Genomic DNA, 17558 nt, shown 5'->3' on the forward strand with positions numbered 1-17558 from the left:
AAGTTCTGTCCAGAAACTTCAACAACAAATACAGAAAAATTAAGCAGCACTTTCCCTCAATTTGTCACAAATTAGCAATCAGAACTGAAATCCTGCACACGGGCCAGAGGCGGGCCTGTGCTGGGCGTGCGGCTGGGCGAGCGGCGAGCGAGTGCAGGGGACGACGAGCGGCGCCGCCCCACACAGCAGCAGCGCTGGCCGCGGCTCTGGGGCGCGGGTCGGCGGCGCGGCTCCGGCCGCGCGGCTCCCGGGCGCAGGTTGGCGGCGCGGCTCGCAGGCGGAGGTCGGCGGCGCGGCTCCCGGGCGCAGGTCGGCGGCGCGGCTCGCAGGCGGAGGTCGACGGCGCAGCTCGCAGGCGGAGGTCGGCGGCGGGGCTCCCGGGCGGAGGTCGACGGCGCAGCTTGCAGGCGGAGGTCGGCGGCGGGGCTCCCGGGCGGAGTTCGGCGGCGCCTTCCACTGCCGCCGGCCAGCCTTGCCGCCCTCCACTCCTCCACTTCCTTTAGGTTTCGTCGGGGGCGGGACGAGCAGGCACAATTTGGGGACGAGCGGGCACAATTTGGGTCACGAACGGGGTGGTTGGCCTCCAAATTGACCGAGCTCTGTTTAAAAAAAAAGTCTGTATACAGTATCCTACGTACAGCACACAGTATACATTTATGTATTGCAGAAAAATGGCATAAGTAAAAGTATTGGATAGTTAGAGTGGCATATCCTCAAGTCAAATTTTTGTAATGGCATATGTGCAATCTGTGGAATAGAGAGTGGCATAAAACCAATTTACCCTTTTTTAAAAGGCATTGGGGGATTTTTAAAGAAGACATCATTGCGGCTGTAAAAAACTTCTTTGCAACTAAAAGTATGCCTGAAGGTGTCAATGACACGGTTATTTTCCTAATTCCAAAAAAGAAGAACCATGTTTGCCTTAGAGATTTCAGACCAATTAGCTTATGTAATGTCATATACAAAGTGGTATAAAAATATTTGGTGAATAGACTGAGACCGATTCTTCAAGATATAATTGCACCGAATCAAAGTGCTTTTATCCCAGGAAGAATGATCACGGACAATGCTTTGATTGCTTTTGAATGCATCCATTCTCTCCAAAAATGCCAAGATAAAAAGGTAAATTATGTGCTTATAAGCTTGATTTGGCAAAAGCTTATGACCGTGTTGATTGGAATTATCTTCAAGGTGTTCTGGGTAAGCTTGGTTTTGCGGATCAATGGATTAGTTGGATTATGGCTTGTGTTAAAACAGTTACCTACTATGTTCGGTTCAATGGTGAGCTACTCAAGAAATTCTCTCCATCTAGAGGGTTGAGACAGGGTGACCCTCTATCCCCGTATCTCTTTTTATTTGTTGCAGATGGACTTTCAAGACTATTACAGAAGGAAGTAGATGAGGGACAAATAAAAGAAATTAAGGTTTGCAGAAGAAGCCCAGGAATCTCTCACTTACTCTGATGATAGTCTTTTATTTTTTGAAGCAAATTCAGACCAAGCAAATAAAATCAAGACTGCTCTGAATAAATATGAACGAGCAACTGGCCAATTACTAAGCTCTGAAAAGTGCTCCTTGCTGATTGGTAACAAATGTACGTTGGAGGAAGGCCAATGTGTGGCTAACATTCTGGACATACAAACTGTCTGCTTCGAGGAGAAGTACCTAGGTTTGCCAGTGCCAGAAGGGCGCATGAAAGATGGTAAATTTCAGCCGGTTAAAGAGAAGCTAAAAAGGAAATTCTCTGACTATGCTGAAAAATATGCGTCCAGTGGAGCCAAGGATGTGCTGATCAAGTCGGTGATCCAAGCTATACCTACCTATCTAATGAGTGTCTTTAAATTTTCGGAAGTCCTCTATGAAGAGTTGATGAAACTAACAAGAGATTTCTGGTGGGGAGATGAAAAAGAAAGAAGACGGATGCATTGGATGAGCTGGCAAAAAATTACGAGAAGGAAAGGTCAAGGAGGAATGGGGTTTAAAGACCTCCATATTTTTAATCAAGCCTTATTAGCCAAGCAGGCCTGGAGGTTGATCGCTTATCCGAACAGCTTATGCGCAAAATTAATGAAAGAAAAATACTATCCAAATGGGGATTTAATGGACACTGCGTTCATCCAAAATACCTCTCCGTTCATCCAAAATACCTCTCCTGGATGGCAAGGAATTATGCATGGGCTAGAGTTGCTGAAGAGAGGTGCCATGTGGCGAATCGGTAACGGGGAAAATGTGAGGATTTGGAGGGACAATTGGATTCCAAGATGGAACCTGAAAATCTCATGCAATATAAATAATTCAAGATTAAGAAGAGTGTCTCAACTTATTGACCACCAAAACCACACTTGGAAAGAAGAGCTGGTAAGAAGTACCATTCTACCACATGATGCAGATATTGTCCTAAGCATCAGATTACCATCTTACAATGAAACATATTTTATCTCTTGGACTTTAGAGAACCATGGCATGTTTACTGTCAAGAGTGCTTATAATCTGGCTCTAGATTTAAAGCTTGCGGAGCCTCCTAGCTCGAGTGATAGCACAAATAGAGATAGGAATATTTGGAAGGTGATATGGAATACTAAGGCCCCTCCGAAGGTAAAAAATTTTACCTGGAAATTAGCTACTAACAGTTTAGTCAGTGCAGGCAAATCGAGCTAGAAGAATTCCTAATATCCTCCCTACTTGCTCGATTTGTGGTATGCAAGACGAGACAGGTTACCATGCAACTATGGTTTGCACAAAGGCTCTTGCTCTAAGACAGGGGCTTAAAAAAGTGTGGAACCTGCCGCCTGAGCCAGTTTTGGCCCAATCTGGTAATGACTGGGCTCTTGTTCTGTTAGACAGGCTTAATCATGACATGAGGTGCAAGATGATGTTCTTATGGTGGAGAGCTTGGCATCACCGAAACAACATTATTTTTGATGATGGCCTTGCATCTGTTCAAAACTCCATTTCTTTTCTTCAAAATTATTTAACTACTACCCAAAGTTTAAATGCAGGATGTGGTCTGTGGATAGGAAAGGAAAGGGTTCTGTTTTTCCAGATCAAGACACTAGAAAAGAATCTTTGGTTAGCTCTGATAACAAAGTGAAGTACTGGGAGAAACCCCAAGAGGGCTGGGTAAAATGTAATGTTGATGCTAGCTTCATGTCTGATGCCAACAATGGCTCGTGGGGAGCGGTGATTAGAGAGTCTATGGGAACCATCGTCTGTTCTGCGTGGGGGTTGATTCCTCATTGTCGATCTGCGGTGGTCGCTGAAGCAACTGCTTGTCTCAATGGGCTTCAGCTTGCGATTGATAATACTGCTTCACACATCATTGTTGAATCTGACTGCTTGGTAGTAACTGGAGCTCTAGGAAAAGAAAGCCCTAACAGATCTAAAATGAGCATCATTGTCAAAGAGTTTAGGAGGAAGAAGCCTCTAGACAGATTTGTGCAGATTTCCAAAGTTGATCGATGTTGTAATGAAGTGGCGCATGGGCTTTGTCAATTTAGTCGTAGAGAGTTGAGTTGTGGCGTGTTGCCAGGTTCGGTCCCGACCTGCGTGTCGAGGACAGCCTGGAATGATTGTAATCTAAATATTATTGCTTAATATATATATTTAAAATTTTCAAAAAAAAGAAACATCAGAGCAGAGATGAAACTACTCTGGGACATATTCTTGGAATAAGAGATAGAGCACAACTGTTTTGTGTCACTGATTCAAAACATTCTAAGAAAAAAGAAAATAACTAGAGACGAGCATGCCCAGACTTCAATCTTCACATTTACCTGATAGCAATGTACTTTCTTTAAAAAAAAGAAATGTACTTGCTGATAAATATGTAATGAAATAAAAACACTGAAACAAAACAAAAAAGTGACAATATGATAGTACTATTCTGCATCTCAATAGAAAGTTAGGAAAATTATGATAGATAATCTGACAGCCATATACCAAGAATCCAAGATAACTACCTAATAATAAGTCTAGATTACCAGGGAGCACATCATCATTGATACGTAGCAACAGAAATACCTTGTGATACATATTCCAAACCGGTGAACTCTGATTGCTAGCGCAACAGGCATCACGAAACAAAGGCCAACATGGCAATCAGCTTCTTAATAACAGAAGGGCAGCTCTTGCTCAGACAATTGAAGCCGTCACTGTCTACAAAAGCTCGAAGGTTTGTCGGGGAGCCGAGAAAACTTAAGCATGCTTTGCTTAGGCCGTCGCAGTGGTGCTGCTCGGCCAGCTCCAGGATAATCCCCACCTTGTCCACGTCGATGTGCTTGCACAGCTTATCCTCGCAGATACTCTTCAGCCTCTCCATGTTGTACCTGTCCGCAGCAACAAGCAAATGCTGGAACATGGCCTCGTCTTCTTCATCTTCCTCTGTCGCCCCTGCTAAGGAGTCCGTGTACGCAAAGCTGAGCAACGCCTTGAACACCTGGGCATCCATGTCATGTATGTGCACCGTATTGCCCTCCTTCATGCCGCCAAAGAGCATTGCGCTGAAGACCGGCGACCGGGCGGCGAGCAGGCACCGGTGCGCTGCGAAGGTCTCGCCAGCAACCTCAAAAACCACGTCGGCGCCCTTCTCGCTCCTAAGGAGGTCGCCAAGGTGCTGGTGAAGGTCAGATGGTTCCACAGAGACGAAGGTTGGAGGAGTGCTCTCGGGCAGATCCTCAGCCTGGTAATCGCTGATGACGACGATATCGCATCTGACCGTGAAAGAATCATCATGGAGATGCTCCGACTCCTCCAGGTCTTCCCTTTTGACGAAACTACTAGTCCCCCAGCCCTGCAGACAAGTGTAGTTGTTTACCGTTACGGATGATCCTAGTGATGGAGCTTGGCCCTTGACCTCGCCGGCGAAAGAGAACTTCTGTTGCGCCTTCACCGCCTTGAAAACACTGTCCTCGAGAACAAGGAACAGGGATATGTAGTCCGCATCCTCAGCGGTGCAGCCGTTGGGGTAGTAATCGATGTGCCATCGATGTCCGCCAAGGTCGAAAGGGCGGGATTCGATCTTCTGTCCGGTGGGGACGTCCTTGGTGAAGGAGTAGCCGTCGATCTTCAGCAGGTGGTGCCCGCTCCACGTAGGGGCGACGATGGCGGAGGCGGACGACATGGTGAGCCTACTGACGGAGATGGGATTTGTAGCTTGTCAGCCGCAGCCCGCAGATCAGTCGCTAATTCCGGCGGCAGTGCTGCTATTAGTATGGTATGGCTAGCGCAGAATGGAGAAATGTTCCTTTTGTCTTTGAGATGAAGAATGGGGAAAGGAGCAGAATGGAGGCGACTGAACGATCTTACTTGCTCCTACTGCAACTTGTTTATATTTGAGTGGAATCATCTCAAGCGATGACTTTCTTTTTTTAAAAGGGAAAATCATGTGGGAGGGGGGAGCATTAATGGGCTCATTACTCATACTGGAGACTGGAGAGGCAATCTAGGTGGCTACCATTAAGAAATGGTTTTGTTAGTTCTCAACTACTACTACTTGGTGCTCAATCAAGGGCTACACCTTTCAATAACATCATGATTCGTGCATATGAGTTGCAAGTTGAATTGCAACTATTTTTTTTTTTGTTTGTGACTCCGCCTCGAAGAGCTCGATGCCGGCGGCCGAAATGTTTGTTTCCTCTGTTTCCGAAATGGTGCTTCTGCTGAAAGAAAGTTTCGATCATGGCGGTGGTGCTCCTGCTGGCTAGCCTCCTGATGGTGGAGGTGGTGGTGTCTAGCGTTGTCTAGCGTGGATCCTCTCGAGTTTTGAGCAGCGTTATAACTAATCTCACTATATCTCTGTCTCAGTTGTTAGACTATACGTGTGTATATTAGGATAGAGATAGACTAGGATTTGGTGCCATCTTGTATTCCAAATCTACATCCCCTTTGTACCTTTCTACAATTTTCACATCATTCATCCTTTCCGGTACCAGCGAGGCAGCGACACCGCACCGGAGCGCACTGGCCACCTCCACCTGGCAGGCCGCGGCTACGATAAGATCACCGTCGCCCTGCGACAAACTCCACGTCCCCCCGGTTCGCCAGCCACGACGGAGCCTGGCACGCCTGGGCCGATGACCTCCACGGCCTGACGCCCCCGACGCCGACGAGCGACGACGACGGCTAGTACTACGCCAGCGTCGTCAGCCGCCACAAGGACCTCCGCCGCCGCGTCGGCAAGGAGTCGCTCCTGGACGGCTTCTTCCAGCTCGCGCGGCACACGACGAGGACGCTGGCTCGAGGATCATCTCCCTCATCCTGGACGGGCACCACGGGGAGCCCGTCCACATCTGGAAGACCATGTCTTGTGCGGTGCTCATCTCGGCGCAGAACGGTGGAGCCTGGCGGAGCAAGGAGGCCGCGCAGCTGCGCTCCATGGGCTACTTCACCAAGGAGGACGTCCTCAAGGAGCTCGGCGTCATCGCCTGGCCTAACGACTTCAGTGAGCCCATCACTATCAAAAGGGATTCCCTCTGAACTCTGATTATGTATGTGCCTCCATCTGTCATCTGTGGACATTGAGCCGATCACTGTTCCTTCTATTTTCTTTCAAGTATCTCTAATAGCTAGAGCTTGCTGTAGTTCAGTACTCCACATGATTAGAATATGAGATGTTGAATCGATCCACATTAATTCTTCCCGCAATTATGTTGAAACGAATTCAGAAGTTACTTACCCGCTACTCATACTGTAACATACATGTGCACATGCATTCCTTTGACAATAATCCAGCGAATAACGGGATCCTGTGGCTTGTACTGAAGATAGCCAGATAAAAATATCACAAGGCTGACACTGGATACATTGGGACAATCTGCATAAACCATGACACGTAAAGCTCATGTTCTGATCTGTTGACTGGCCATCTGCTTGGACCATCGGAGCAAGAAAATCGGTTGTATTTGGATGAACGAGAGTTGGGTAACAAGGCTGACATGGACACATTAGGATAATCTGCAGAACTGTTACTTGCATTTGTTCAGCAATTCATTCGCAACCAATACTTGCATTTGTTCTCATACAAACAGCAGCCATGGCACAAATACAACAGTGCAAACTCCTGTCATGGGCCAACTACTCCAGCCATGTGCAGCTGCTGGTCTTCAGTCAAGCTCAACTGTCCAAGTTGTGACCAAGCAGCTGATGTAGAGCACAATTTTATCCTCCAATTTTGGCCAACAACCGTACAAAATTTGGAAGCGGAAAATCTGAAACAATTGTTAATAGTCAAATGCATACCTTGGACATCAATCGAACAAAACAAAAGGTAATCCAGACTACGGTTAGTAGGTTGGTTGGTTGTGAGAATAGCTAATCCCTTCAGAAAGAAGAAAATATGAAGAATTTCAAAGCATCCAAGCGAAGTTCAATAAATATGGAGTTGTGCTTTCGCTTATGAGTTAAGCCATGAAGGATTAATATCATGAGAAGGTCAATAAGAGAGAAGAACTGAAGATATGGCTTCAATACAATATCAAAATGGACTCATATGTTGAGTTATGGTTGATCAAGGCTTAAAGCAAGCATTCGAGTGAAGAATTTATTATGCATATCAAGAGATCATGATAGAGCATGAAGATTACCATTTCATGACTCATGGTGAACCCCAACATTGGCCTTGAGAAAGTTGAGATTTTTGCGAGCATGGGATTGAGTGAAGAGTTCACTATTGTTTTCAAGACATCTTGTAATGAGAGGTGAAGCAAAGATACAAGGTTGACCAAAACAGAGTGCAAAGATTGGATTCTGGTTGATCAACACACAAAGCATAAATGATGTACCGCGTGGATTCAAATGTGATCTAGTGGTATGATAAGCAATTGTGAATTGCACTTTACGAACTAACTCATAATTTATGTGCTTGGTATTTCTATGCGAGTTAGGTATCTTTTCATGGGTTTGCATCAAAATAAATATTTCATATAACCCATGAGAGGAGAGCATAAAGTGGTGATGGTCATCGAGATTGAGAAGCGCAAGTTCAAAACCAACATATCGAATGGATCATATGCTTGGAAATTGTTGTTTGTTTGGTGATAATGGACACTTGAAGTGGTGATTAAATGAAGTTATCCTATAGTGAATTATCGAGAGCAAATTATGAGACTTCATCAAGAATCAATGATGAAGTAACGGGCTCCGACTTGAGGAAATAATAAACGTTGGTATCTATCCTAAATGCCAGTGCTGCTAAATAGTTTGATTGTTTTTTCAAAACCATTAAGCCACTTTAGACAACATTGGTTTTGATAAATACAAATCAAATAAATACAATTGCATGTTGCATACACATTAGAGATGTCCAAATGGTGGAGATTAAATTTATAAATGGGGATTAAATAAAAATAACAAACTAATTTATCCAGAAAAAAACAATCCGCTCGTTTCAAAAAGGCAACCAGTCACCTTCTAAGAAGCAAAGCCAATTAAATCTGAGTCTTTTGGAGTTGGCTTGAGAGAAATTGTCTACAATTTTTTAAAGGAACCATGAGGTTTATTAATTGACATAAACAAATTACAATTGTTTACGATGAAACCCGACGTGTATGCCCGCGTGGAGTCACTGAAAACACCACTTGTACCACTCTAGCCTAATTGCGGTAAGACATGTGCCACACTATTGCTCACGTTTTTGGAAAAGGGAAACACTCCGCTCTTCCATACCAAGAAAATAAAGCAAACTAATAAATATGAAGATTAATTATGTGAAAATGCTCTCATATTTTGGGATAATTATACATATTCATATGGTGCATCTTTCTCTATCGTTGCATGCAACGGTCGCATTAATTGGAGTACTTGATATCAGTTATTGACTTAAAATTAATATACTGCCCTTATAAAAAAAAACTGGTCCCAGGAGCCAAAACGCTGTGCTAGGTCAACCCCCTCTCTCTCCCTCACTGAACCATTCTATCTCTCTCCTCTGTGCTTCACGTGAAAAACTGAGAAAGGTCCTATCTCTATCTATCACTCAAAGTCAAAAGTTTATCACATGACCCCAAAGGAGATGCGAAAGCAGCCTCATACATGAGACGTCACGAAGCCATCTGGCAAAAAAAATTGTCTGAAAAGAGAAAACATAACCAGGTAACTAAGTCAAACCAACAAAAGTGTGAAATGTAACATACCATTGGCATGATCTACAAGGACCGTCCGTAGCACTGGAACTTCTCTCGTGAGCAGCCCCGTACTTCTGGAACATGTGCACGAGGTGCATGTTGAGGGTCTGCTGGACCGTAAGTGTGCTCCCAGTTTGCTATAGGGTGACTCGGTGATGCACTTGGTACCTAGCTGGTGGGGCGTTGTTTGTGTGTGAGGGCACAAGGCCCTGATGGCATGATCTTCCCATCATTGTCGGGTTTGTAGGTGTTGAGTGGTGGCTTCAGGCTGTTGATGTATATTTTGTCAGACCTTTGTTGAATAAATGATAATAAAGGCCGTATGCATCTTTTTGATGCAGAGGCTGGGGTTCAACCTCCTTTTCGAAAGAAAAAAACATGGCATCACACGTTAATCATAAAACCTGTATCACTCAAACCTAGAAATATCAACCAACATCCATTATCACTAGGATCAAAACAAACCATACACACAGGATAGAACAACTATCAAGTATTAACCGATATATCTACTATGACTAGGATCAAAACAAACTATACACAGCAAGCAGAAGAATACTCACATAATGACGGCCAGGAAACAAGATCCTTTCGACTGATACGGGAATAGCTTCAGCTACATCCTTGCCGTAGCTGACTTGACGGCTTTCAAGATTCTACAATAGTGGTAGAATAAAGCAGGTTGCTCACCCTCCAGGCCCCCTATCACCAAGTCAAATCGACCAAATCTACCAATAAATGATGCAATTCTATCATTAGTGAGAGACTTCACATCAGCAATCTCAATTAGCGTGCCAGTTTGTGTCTGATCCCACCAACCCCTCAGAATCCTCCTGTTATCTTCACTTATCTCAACAGATATCACTGTTTTCATGTGGATTCCAAGCCTGTGCAAAGCTACCTCTCCTCCTCCAATACCGGTGAATAAGGATAGCACATTAACACCATTCGGATACATGTCCTTCAACACCGACAAGTGGTAGCCGACAGTATCAACTTGGAAAGAATCACCAAGACACTTGTACCTCTTTCTACTGGCCACTCCTCTCGTATGGTTTCTTGGAAAACCGTGTAAATATTCCATCTCATCTTGCTCTAGAGGGGCAACCTTGTTCTTTCCAACCCAAACAAGGTTCCATTCTCTGCACTGGTCCATTACATACTTCTGAACTGTTAGAGGTGGTGGATTACTTGACCTTACAAGAGCACATTCGATCTTTTTTATCTGTTTTGGACTTGCCACACGGGTCTCAAAGCAATTGAGCTGCTCTCTGTGGTCCCAGGTAGGCCACCACTTCTTATAATGAGGAAAGGCCTCAAATATGGTCTTTGGAGGGAGAGGACGGAGAGGTGACCTTTTCTCAATCGGCAAATTATGGACATAGCCACTTTCCCGAGCAGCTGCACAGAAGAATCTAGAATCCACAAACTCAGGTTCTACGTCATACAGGGATCTGGAAATTTCCTTCCATACATTTATTGGAGCTCTAGCCATATTTTCATAGTAGAAGTAAGGTGGGCCAATAGCTTGTTTAGGAAGACTTCTTGTCACTGACCGTAGCCTATCAGTAGGTAGGTTGAATCCAACCATCGGATGTGGGAGCCACATTAGTTCACCATGGTTACCATCCAAGGAGGAGCGACTTCCTTGTGCTCCACTTCCATAATGTTTCATTTTTTTCTTGCTCTCCTCCATCAATCTTGCTTTCTTTCTCACTCCAAAGGAATCAAAGCCCCTATCAGTAACCTGCCAAATTATACACAAATTTCCAGTGTCATTACATCAAGTTAAAAGAGGAAATAGTTTTGTTATTCAAATGTGCAGTCAAACCAATAGTTACCTCATATTCAGATTGATTCATATAACTACAATTTCCTGCAGCTTGGGATGCATAGATCGAATCGACTAATACACACACAGAGGCATCCACACCTAGTTAGTTTTAACCAAAATATACAACATAAGGTGTTTTTTCCATTGAAGCATGATCACAAGGTAGCAATTTAAAAAAAAAAGCATACCACATCTGGTAATAGCCCTATTTGCTTCATCTTCAGCAAAACCCATGTTCACTAAGGACTTGATCTTGTTGTCCTTCTCTGACATCTCTTGTGGAAAATCCTGAACAAAAGCAAAACAAAACCAGAGATTAGAAATGACTAGCTACATCTTACTTCCTTTTTAATGCTAAGTGACTAGTGATACGAAAGAGGGGGAGAGATCACGGAATACACAGAGCAGTAACCAAGACTGATCGAGAATTAAATCGATGACATAATTTAGGAACTCAACTTGTTATTCTCCAGTGCTGTTTGAGCAAATAGAAGACTAAATGTATGCATGAACACAAATGCTCCTCGCCTAGTCGCCTTACACTTGAAATAACTACCTACACTAGCAATAGGAAGCACTTCAGGTTGTGCTGGAATAAACTGAAGGCACATGTCCAAATCTGTAGCTTCATATGATGGTGTTGATGGGTGAGTGTAGCAGTGATTAAGCAAAATGCATACAAGCTGCAACTTATATTCAAATGCGTAAGAATTGAAAGGAATGTGAGTGGAGCGTAAATAGAACTATTCATTTTATTCATCTCAATCAAAGACAAGCAGGACAATAGCACACTCAGTTATATTCTTTTCCAGTTTGTTTGATTACTCTGTGAGAGGTATAGATTGATGGTATTTAACCTCACTTCTCAATATATTGCACTCTTACACGATAAAAATTTAACACGATGAGAATTTTATGTAAACAACACAAGTGATCAAACTTCAAAATGCAGTTCTACACTGATGAAAGGCTGGGAGCAAAACAAACAAAGAGATCAAAAGATACAAAAAAGGGTGTTCAAGGTATGCATGGCAAAGATTTCACATGTATCAGCATACATGTGATAAAAGATTTCTCTGGTATGCATCGCAAAACTGAATTTCATCATATCCTCGATATTGATCGTGAGGCCCTTGAAGAAAAATAAGTAGGTCTCCCTGCTGCCTTGGAAGAAGCACTACAGAGGCCTCTGAGAAGGTGTGTACCTCGGTGTTTTATTTACTTATTACTGGCGGGTGTGAAAAGAAGCTGAGTTTGGCAGGCGAGAGGTGTTTCTTAAAGCTGTGGCTCGATCAATCCCAACATACTCAATGAGCTGTTTTGCTCTTTCCAAAACAACATGTAAACACCTCTCTTCAGCTATGGCTTGCTACTTGTGGGGAGGAGATGGTGACAAAAGGAAAATGCATTGGCATAAATATTCTGAAATTGATCAACCTAAATATGCTGATGGTATGTGTTCGATATTGCAATGCTTGGCAAGCAAGGTTGGCGGCTTATTACCAACCCAAACTCTCTCTGTGCTAGAGTCCTAAGGGCAAATATTTCACAAATGGGGATCTTCCCACACCTGGAGAGCAATCCTTAAGGGTCGAAAGACTCTGGAGTTTGGACTTACTAGGAGAACTGGGGGTGGACTAATGCTTGGCAAGACAGATGGATCCCTGATGTTGTTGGTGGCAAACCTCCTTTTAAACCAGCTGGGGCAGAAGTAATTCAAATGGCTAAGTTAATCTCTCATGATGGTTCCAAATGGGATGTTGAAGCACTCGATGTAAATTTTGTAGGCCCAGATGTACTTGCTATCAAGAAAAAACCCTTGGGAAAACTAGACAATGATCTATAGGCTTGGGATGCTAATCCGGTACATATAGCTGCAAAATCTGCATCCCTTACTAATCCGGTGTGTGTCTGGCTTGACCAAGTTCCTGAGTTTCTAGCAATGTGTATTCACCTTGACTGTAATTTTGCTGACATTTCGATATAAGCTTCATGTTCTAAAAAAAGGTATGCATGGCAAAGATGTCACAGGCATCAGCATTTATATGAACAAAAAAAATCCAGTTCCTGAACTAATGATAGGGAATCATCTACCTCATGACCAGAATCATCAGAGTTGGGTTCTCTCCCATCAGCATCGTCATCTCCATCCCAGTTTTCAAAATCAAAATCATCATCATCTTCAACACTCTGGGAGATGAGACCAGAAGTAGAGCAATTACCCGCAGCCTCATCTCCAAGTGCCTGCATTTCATATGACCATTTGTAATATGCAATCCTTGCGACCGTGGAGTAAAAGAATTATAGGATAAATTAAATAACATAAGCACATATACAAGTACCTTCTAAAAAAAAGTACCTTATATGTGAGAAGTAGCTCAAGCAATGCATTTGAATCACTGTACCCTGAAAGAAAATACTCGGCTGAAACAGAAGTTGTAAACACGTATGACAAATGAAATGAATTTATTACTTTTACTATTACCAATCTGTTTAATGCCCTTCACGACCATCTCTCTTGTGAAACCCATTCCCACATATCCCTCGACTAAAGAATTAGGTGGTGCTTCCCCATTAGCCCGCCCATTAGGATCCTTTAGACAGGCAGATGAACAAATATCACAGTAAGATCATTATAATAACAAGTCATGACTAGCTCTTGTGCTGAAAGATAAAATTTTCTGTCAGTTACTACCTGGTGTACCAATGTTGATGGACCAGCAGCATCCATGTTCCTCAAGGCCGGGGCTGATGAGGGTTCAGCGTCACCATCACTTCCCCACTCAAAACTATCATCGGTATCCTGTACCACGAGTTAAGCACGCCTTGGATCAATATTAAAAGAAAATCACCAGCAATAGAATCGTAGAGAAGAAAATTACACAAAGGAAAAAAATTAATTGCACCGTAAGAACAGAACAATTTCATGTTTTGGCTTCCTTTTATTTGTGCTGGGTTTCATATGTAGCCTACCCCAACTTGCTTGGGAAAAAGGCTTTGATGTTGTTGTTGTTTGTAAGACCAGAACAACCACAAGATCTCACAAACTGAAATCAGAACCACAAGAGTCTATGAAGCATTAAATAGAAAGAAGAAAAGTCCATAATTTTTATTGAACAAACCCCCTCGACCCTGGTCACAACAAAACATTAGGCTAATGCGCAATACATTTGTACAGTTAGAAATAGTTTAAGTTATGGTTATAGGAATGCCTAACTAACTGAAAGAACCTTCTGAATCAGGGGGGGCTTAAATAGCCAGAAGAGAAGAGTTTGAGTTTCATTGAGGGATGCCTAACTAACTGAAGTATGCTAGCTTTTCTCTGAAATAGTAGAACACTTTATGCATAACAGAGCTTTTATGGGAGGAAAGCGACCAGGTTCGTAAATCTAAGAAGGCGATCAGGTTAACCAGGTATGCCACATTGTGTCCACTGGCATAAGACTATCAAAAAGACACTACTGCATTACGGCTGGATGACACCTTGTATCAAATAGATAAAATGGCACTTTGCGGTCAAAATTAACTACTTAAATGCAAGATATGTGGTGCCAGTGAAGTAAGAATTTTGGAACATATAGGTGGGCCATAAAACTAAAACCGCATAATTCCTTGTTAAAAGAGTCCCGACCTTCTAAATGCTTATGTCTGATCACAGTGTGTGAGTGTGTTGGTCATGAACAACATATGAAACGGAAGAACATTCAACGGTCGAAATCCCAAAGGAAAAAAAAAATCAGCACAGCCTGATTCAACTCTAGGGTCCATAATGCATCAAATAATATCTGGAAAACATATATCAGACTGAACAGACCATTAAAAAAAGATACACATGAGATTGTCACCTGGAGTAAGGTTAACCAAAAAAGACACTGGAACAGTACGCCTGGTGCTTTCTAATCTCTGTATTTTGTCCATGTTCTGTTGCTAGATTGCATACAGCTACTGGTCCCAGGACACATCGAGGAAGTGGGGAAACATGTTTTTTTCGATCAAGCAAAACCACAAAAACCTGATTGCCCTATGAGAAACAAAGGACGAATCTTTCCGATTGTTTCGAGTCAATCAACGGAAACTGAATGCGGTGCGAAAGAACTCTTAGAAGTTAGAAAGATTCCTGGCGTAGAAAATTTAGGATACGTTGCGATTCTCTGTCCTAAAAGAACGGAAGCTTTGAATCAGGGGGCGTAAAACTGGGAAGCGGGTGAGAGGATAAGCGGAGCACATACCACCATTGTTGATGTAGCCCCCTCTGGCTCTCTGTCTCTCTCTGACTTCCCCCCCTGCAAGGAGCGAGGGGGCAAGAGCAGAGGCGGTCCAGGCGGCGGCGTAGGCGAGCGCGACGGCGGAGGCGAGCAGGAGAACGCGGCGGCGGAGGCGAACAGGGGAACGCGATGGCGGGGCGAGCAGGAGACGGCTACGGCGGAGACAGTGGCGGAGCCAGGATTTGAATTGAGCCGGGTCGAACAAATAAGCACTAAATTTTTTTGGGGCAAAAAATCACATGTAATCAACAAAAAATGGTCCAAACTGATGCATTTATCATATTTCACCGAGTAGAAGTACAAACTGACTAAAAAACAAGAACTAGATACAAAAGTGCTACATTTTGAGAAGATATTATCATACCATTAAGTTGAATCCATGCTAGGAAGTCGAAATCCACGAGGAAGATGACCTCTACGGTTACTGTAGGCATGAAAACGAAGCATAATCTTCTTGTCATCAATTTGTGCAAATATCTCTTTCTCAACATAGCAAATTATCAAATCATTGAGCCATGGTCAAGTAGAAATCTGACAACACCCACAGCATCCCTCAAACGAATCTCATATTCAATATGCGATTTTTCTTCATGAGAAACAAGAGCATATGCAACACTTTGCTTTTTATTTCTGAAATCTTCACAACTATTTCTTGCATTGTTGTGAAAGCTTGTTGGTCCACCTACATGACCTCTGAAATTTTCTGATGCTTTCTTCCAATTTGTAAACCCCGACTTTGTGAAAACATCCGATCCAAAGTGGCTACCATTGTTTGAAGATTTGAAAAGAAAACAATGAAAACAAAATGCAGCATTCTTCTACACACTATACTCTAACCAATCATACTTGTTATACCAAAGATTTCCGGAACATTTGCCAACAACAATGAAAATAAAACAAACTATGAGGAAACAAACTAGACAAATATGTATCAAAACTCAAGACAAATGGGGAAATTCAACCTCTGTGCATGCCCTCTTGCGTGTTTCTTCTCTGCTGCCTCAACGGCCTCCCCTTCTTCGATCCAGGCAGCCAGGTCAGCCTCGTCGCTGGAGTCCATCGAAGACGGCCGCCGGAACAAGCAGAGATGAGGGAGAGCGCAGCGGCGCCCAGTGCTGCAGCGCCGTGGAGCCTGGAGACTGGAGACTGGAGAGGGGCGGGGGGCGAGCAGAGGACAGCCGGCCGTGCGCGGCGGCGGTCAGGGACGGCCGGACGGGCAGCCGTGAGCTGCGGCCGGAAACAGGGCGTGCCGGCGCGTGGCGGGATCGAGCGAGGGCGCCGGGATCGAGCGACGGCGCCGGCGTGCGGCGTGCTGGAGCGAGCGAGGGCGCCAGGATCGAGCGATGGCGGCGGCGTGCGGGAGCGAGCGATGGCGGCGGCCTGCGGGAGCGAGCGAGGCGGCAGCGTTGGGGATTAGGTCGGGGACTCGGGGGCTCGTGGCGAGATAGGGATGGGATTTTTTTTCCCCAAAAACTGAGCCGGGTCGGCTGCCCAGGCTCGACCCGGTGTTGGCTCCGCCCAGGAGGGGGCGAGTGAAGACAAGCGGCGCGGCGACGGAGTGCGGCCTCGTCTCTGCTTTTGACGAGCGAGCGAGCAGACGATCGAGTCTGCTGCTCCTTGTGTGGCGTGCAGTATGCACCAAACGGTTTTTCAGTTTTTCTAACGAGGGAAGAGAGCATACAACCTAAAAACGGGTGCGCTCTCTTCCAATGTAGGGCAGCACACAGGACTGGTTACACAGATCCCATACGCAGCGTACATCTCAATGAAGTAGGAGAAAGAGAAATAGAGAAGTATGTAGATGCGTTAGTGGACAAACTAATAAAGCTGGTTATTATTAGAGATGTCAAGCATTAATACTTGACATCTTTTCAACATCTATAAGTTGGTAGAAAGTAGAAATTGTTGGTCAAACTTGTATCCATTCGTTCATAATTATATCTGTACAAGGTTCAGCTTTAGTTGTTATTTGGCCAACAAAGTGCGGGTTAAGGGTGTCCTAAACATTATGCCATTGGACTTGTACTCGAATAAAGCTTCTAACCGTATTTTACGGTATTTTTTAATGGTTAAAATTAGATCAGTTAAATAAGTATGTTATGTAATCCTAGACAACGAGGAGGTAAAAATAAGTATGTCTATCCATGTTTTGAAACTTTGTTGGGTACTTCTTTTTTTTCTAAACATAAAACAAATAATATTTTTATTATGTTTTCTTGCACTTATTGCCTTATTCTTTATGAGAAGATGTGGGGAGTGAGAGGTGGGATGATTGACCGCCAACAACTCTGATTTAGTACTTCTTTTGTTCGAAATCAATTGGTGTTGGGGTGAATCTAG

At 43.9% G+C, this 17558-nt stretch overlaps 2 protein-coding genes and 1 long non-coding RNA gene across 5 annotated transcripts; all 3 read right to left on the bottom strand.

The window, feature by feature from the left end:
- Positions 1-4049: 4049 nt before the first annotated feature.
- Positions 4050-5119, bottom strand: LOC124684170 (BTB/POZ and MATH domain-containing protein 1-like). The gene has a single exon (XM_047218553.1). It carries the CDS (start codon positions 5117-5119, stop codon positions 4073-4075), a length of 1047 nt encoding a protein of 348 aa, XP_047074509.1. The 3' UTR covers positions 4050-4072.
- A 1732-nt stretch (positions 5120-6851) lies between these two features.
- Positions 6852-9191, bottom strand: LOC124684171. The gene is made up of 2 exons (XR_006996934.1): positions 9129-9191; positions 6852-7205 (listed from the first exon to the last, which is right to left on the bottom strand). It is a non-coding gene; the product is annotated as an uncharacterized LOC124684171 (long non-coding RNA).
- Positions 9192-9665: 474 nt separating this feature from the next.
- On the bottom strand, positions 9666-15193 carry LOC124697846 (DNA (cytosine-5)-methyltransferase DRM2-like). 3 transcript variants are annotated; one of them, XM_047230381.1, is made up of 9 exons: positions 15183-15193; positions 13649-13756; positions 13439-13547; positions 13313-13359; positions 13048-13197; positions 11413-11509; positions 11142-11228; positions 10961-11052; positions 9666-10866 (listed from the first exon to the last, which is right to left on the bottom strand). In XM_047230381.1, exons 1-9 carry the CDS (start codon positions 15186-15188, stop codon positions 9736-9738), a joined length of 1827 nt encoding a protein of 608 aa, XP_047086337.1. In that variant the 5' UTR covers positions 15189-15193; the 3' UTR covers positions 9666-9735. The 3 variants fall into 3 exon arrangements, with proteins under 3 accessions (XP_047086337.1, XP_047086348.1, XP_047086342.1); XM_047230392.1 differs by lacking the exon at positions 11413-11509 and having other exon boundaries at positions 9667-10866; positions 11142-11226; XM_047230386.1 differs by lacking the exon at positions 11413-11509 and having other exon boundaries at positions 9667-10866; positions 11142-11241.
- Positions 15194-17558: the final 2365 nt, after the last annotated feature.

The sequence above is a fragment of the Lolium rigidum genome, chromosome 1 (assembly GCF_022539505.1).
Source record: "Lolium rigidum isolate FL_2022 chromosome 1, APGP_CSIRO_Lrig_0.1, whole genome shotgun sequence".
Taxonomy (NCBI): Eukaryota; Viridiplantae; Streptophyta; class Magnoliopsida; order Poales; family Poaceae; genus Lolium; species Lolium rigidum.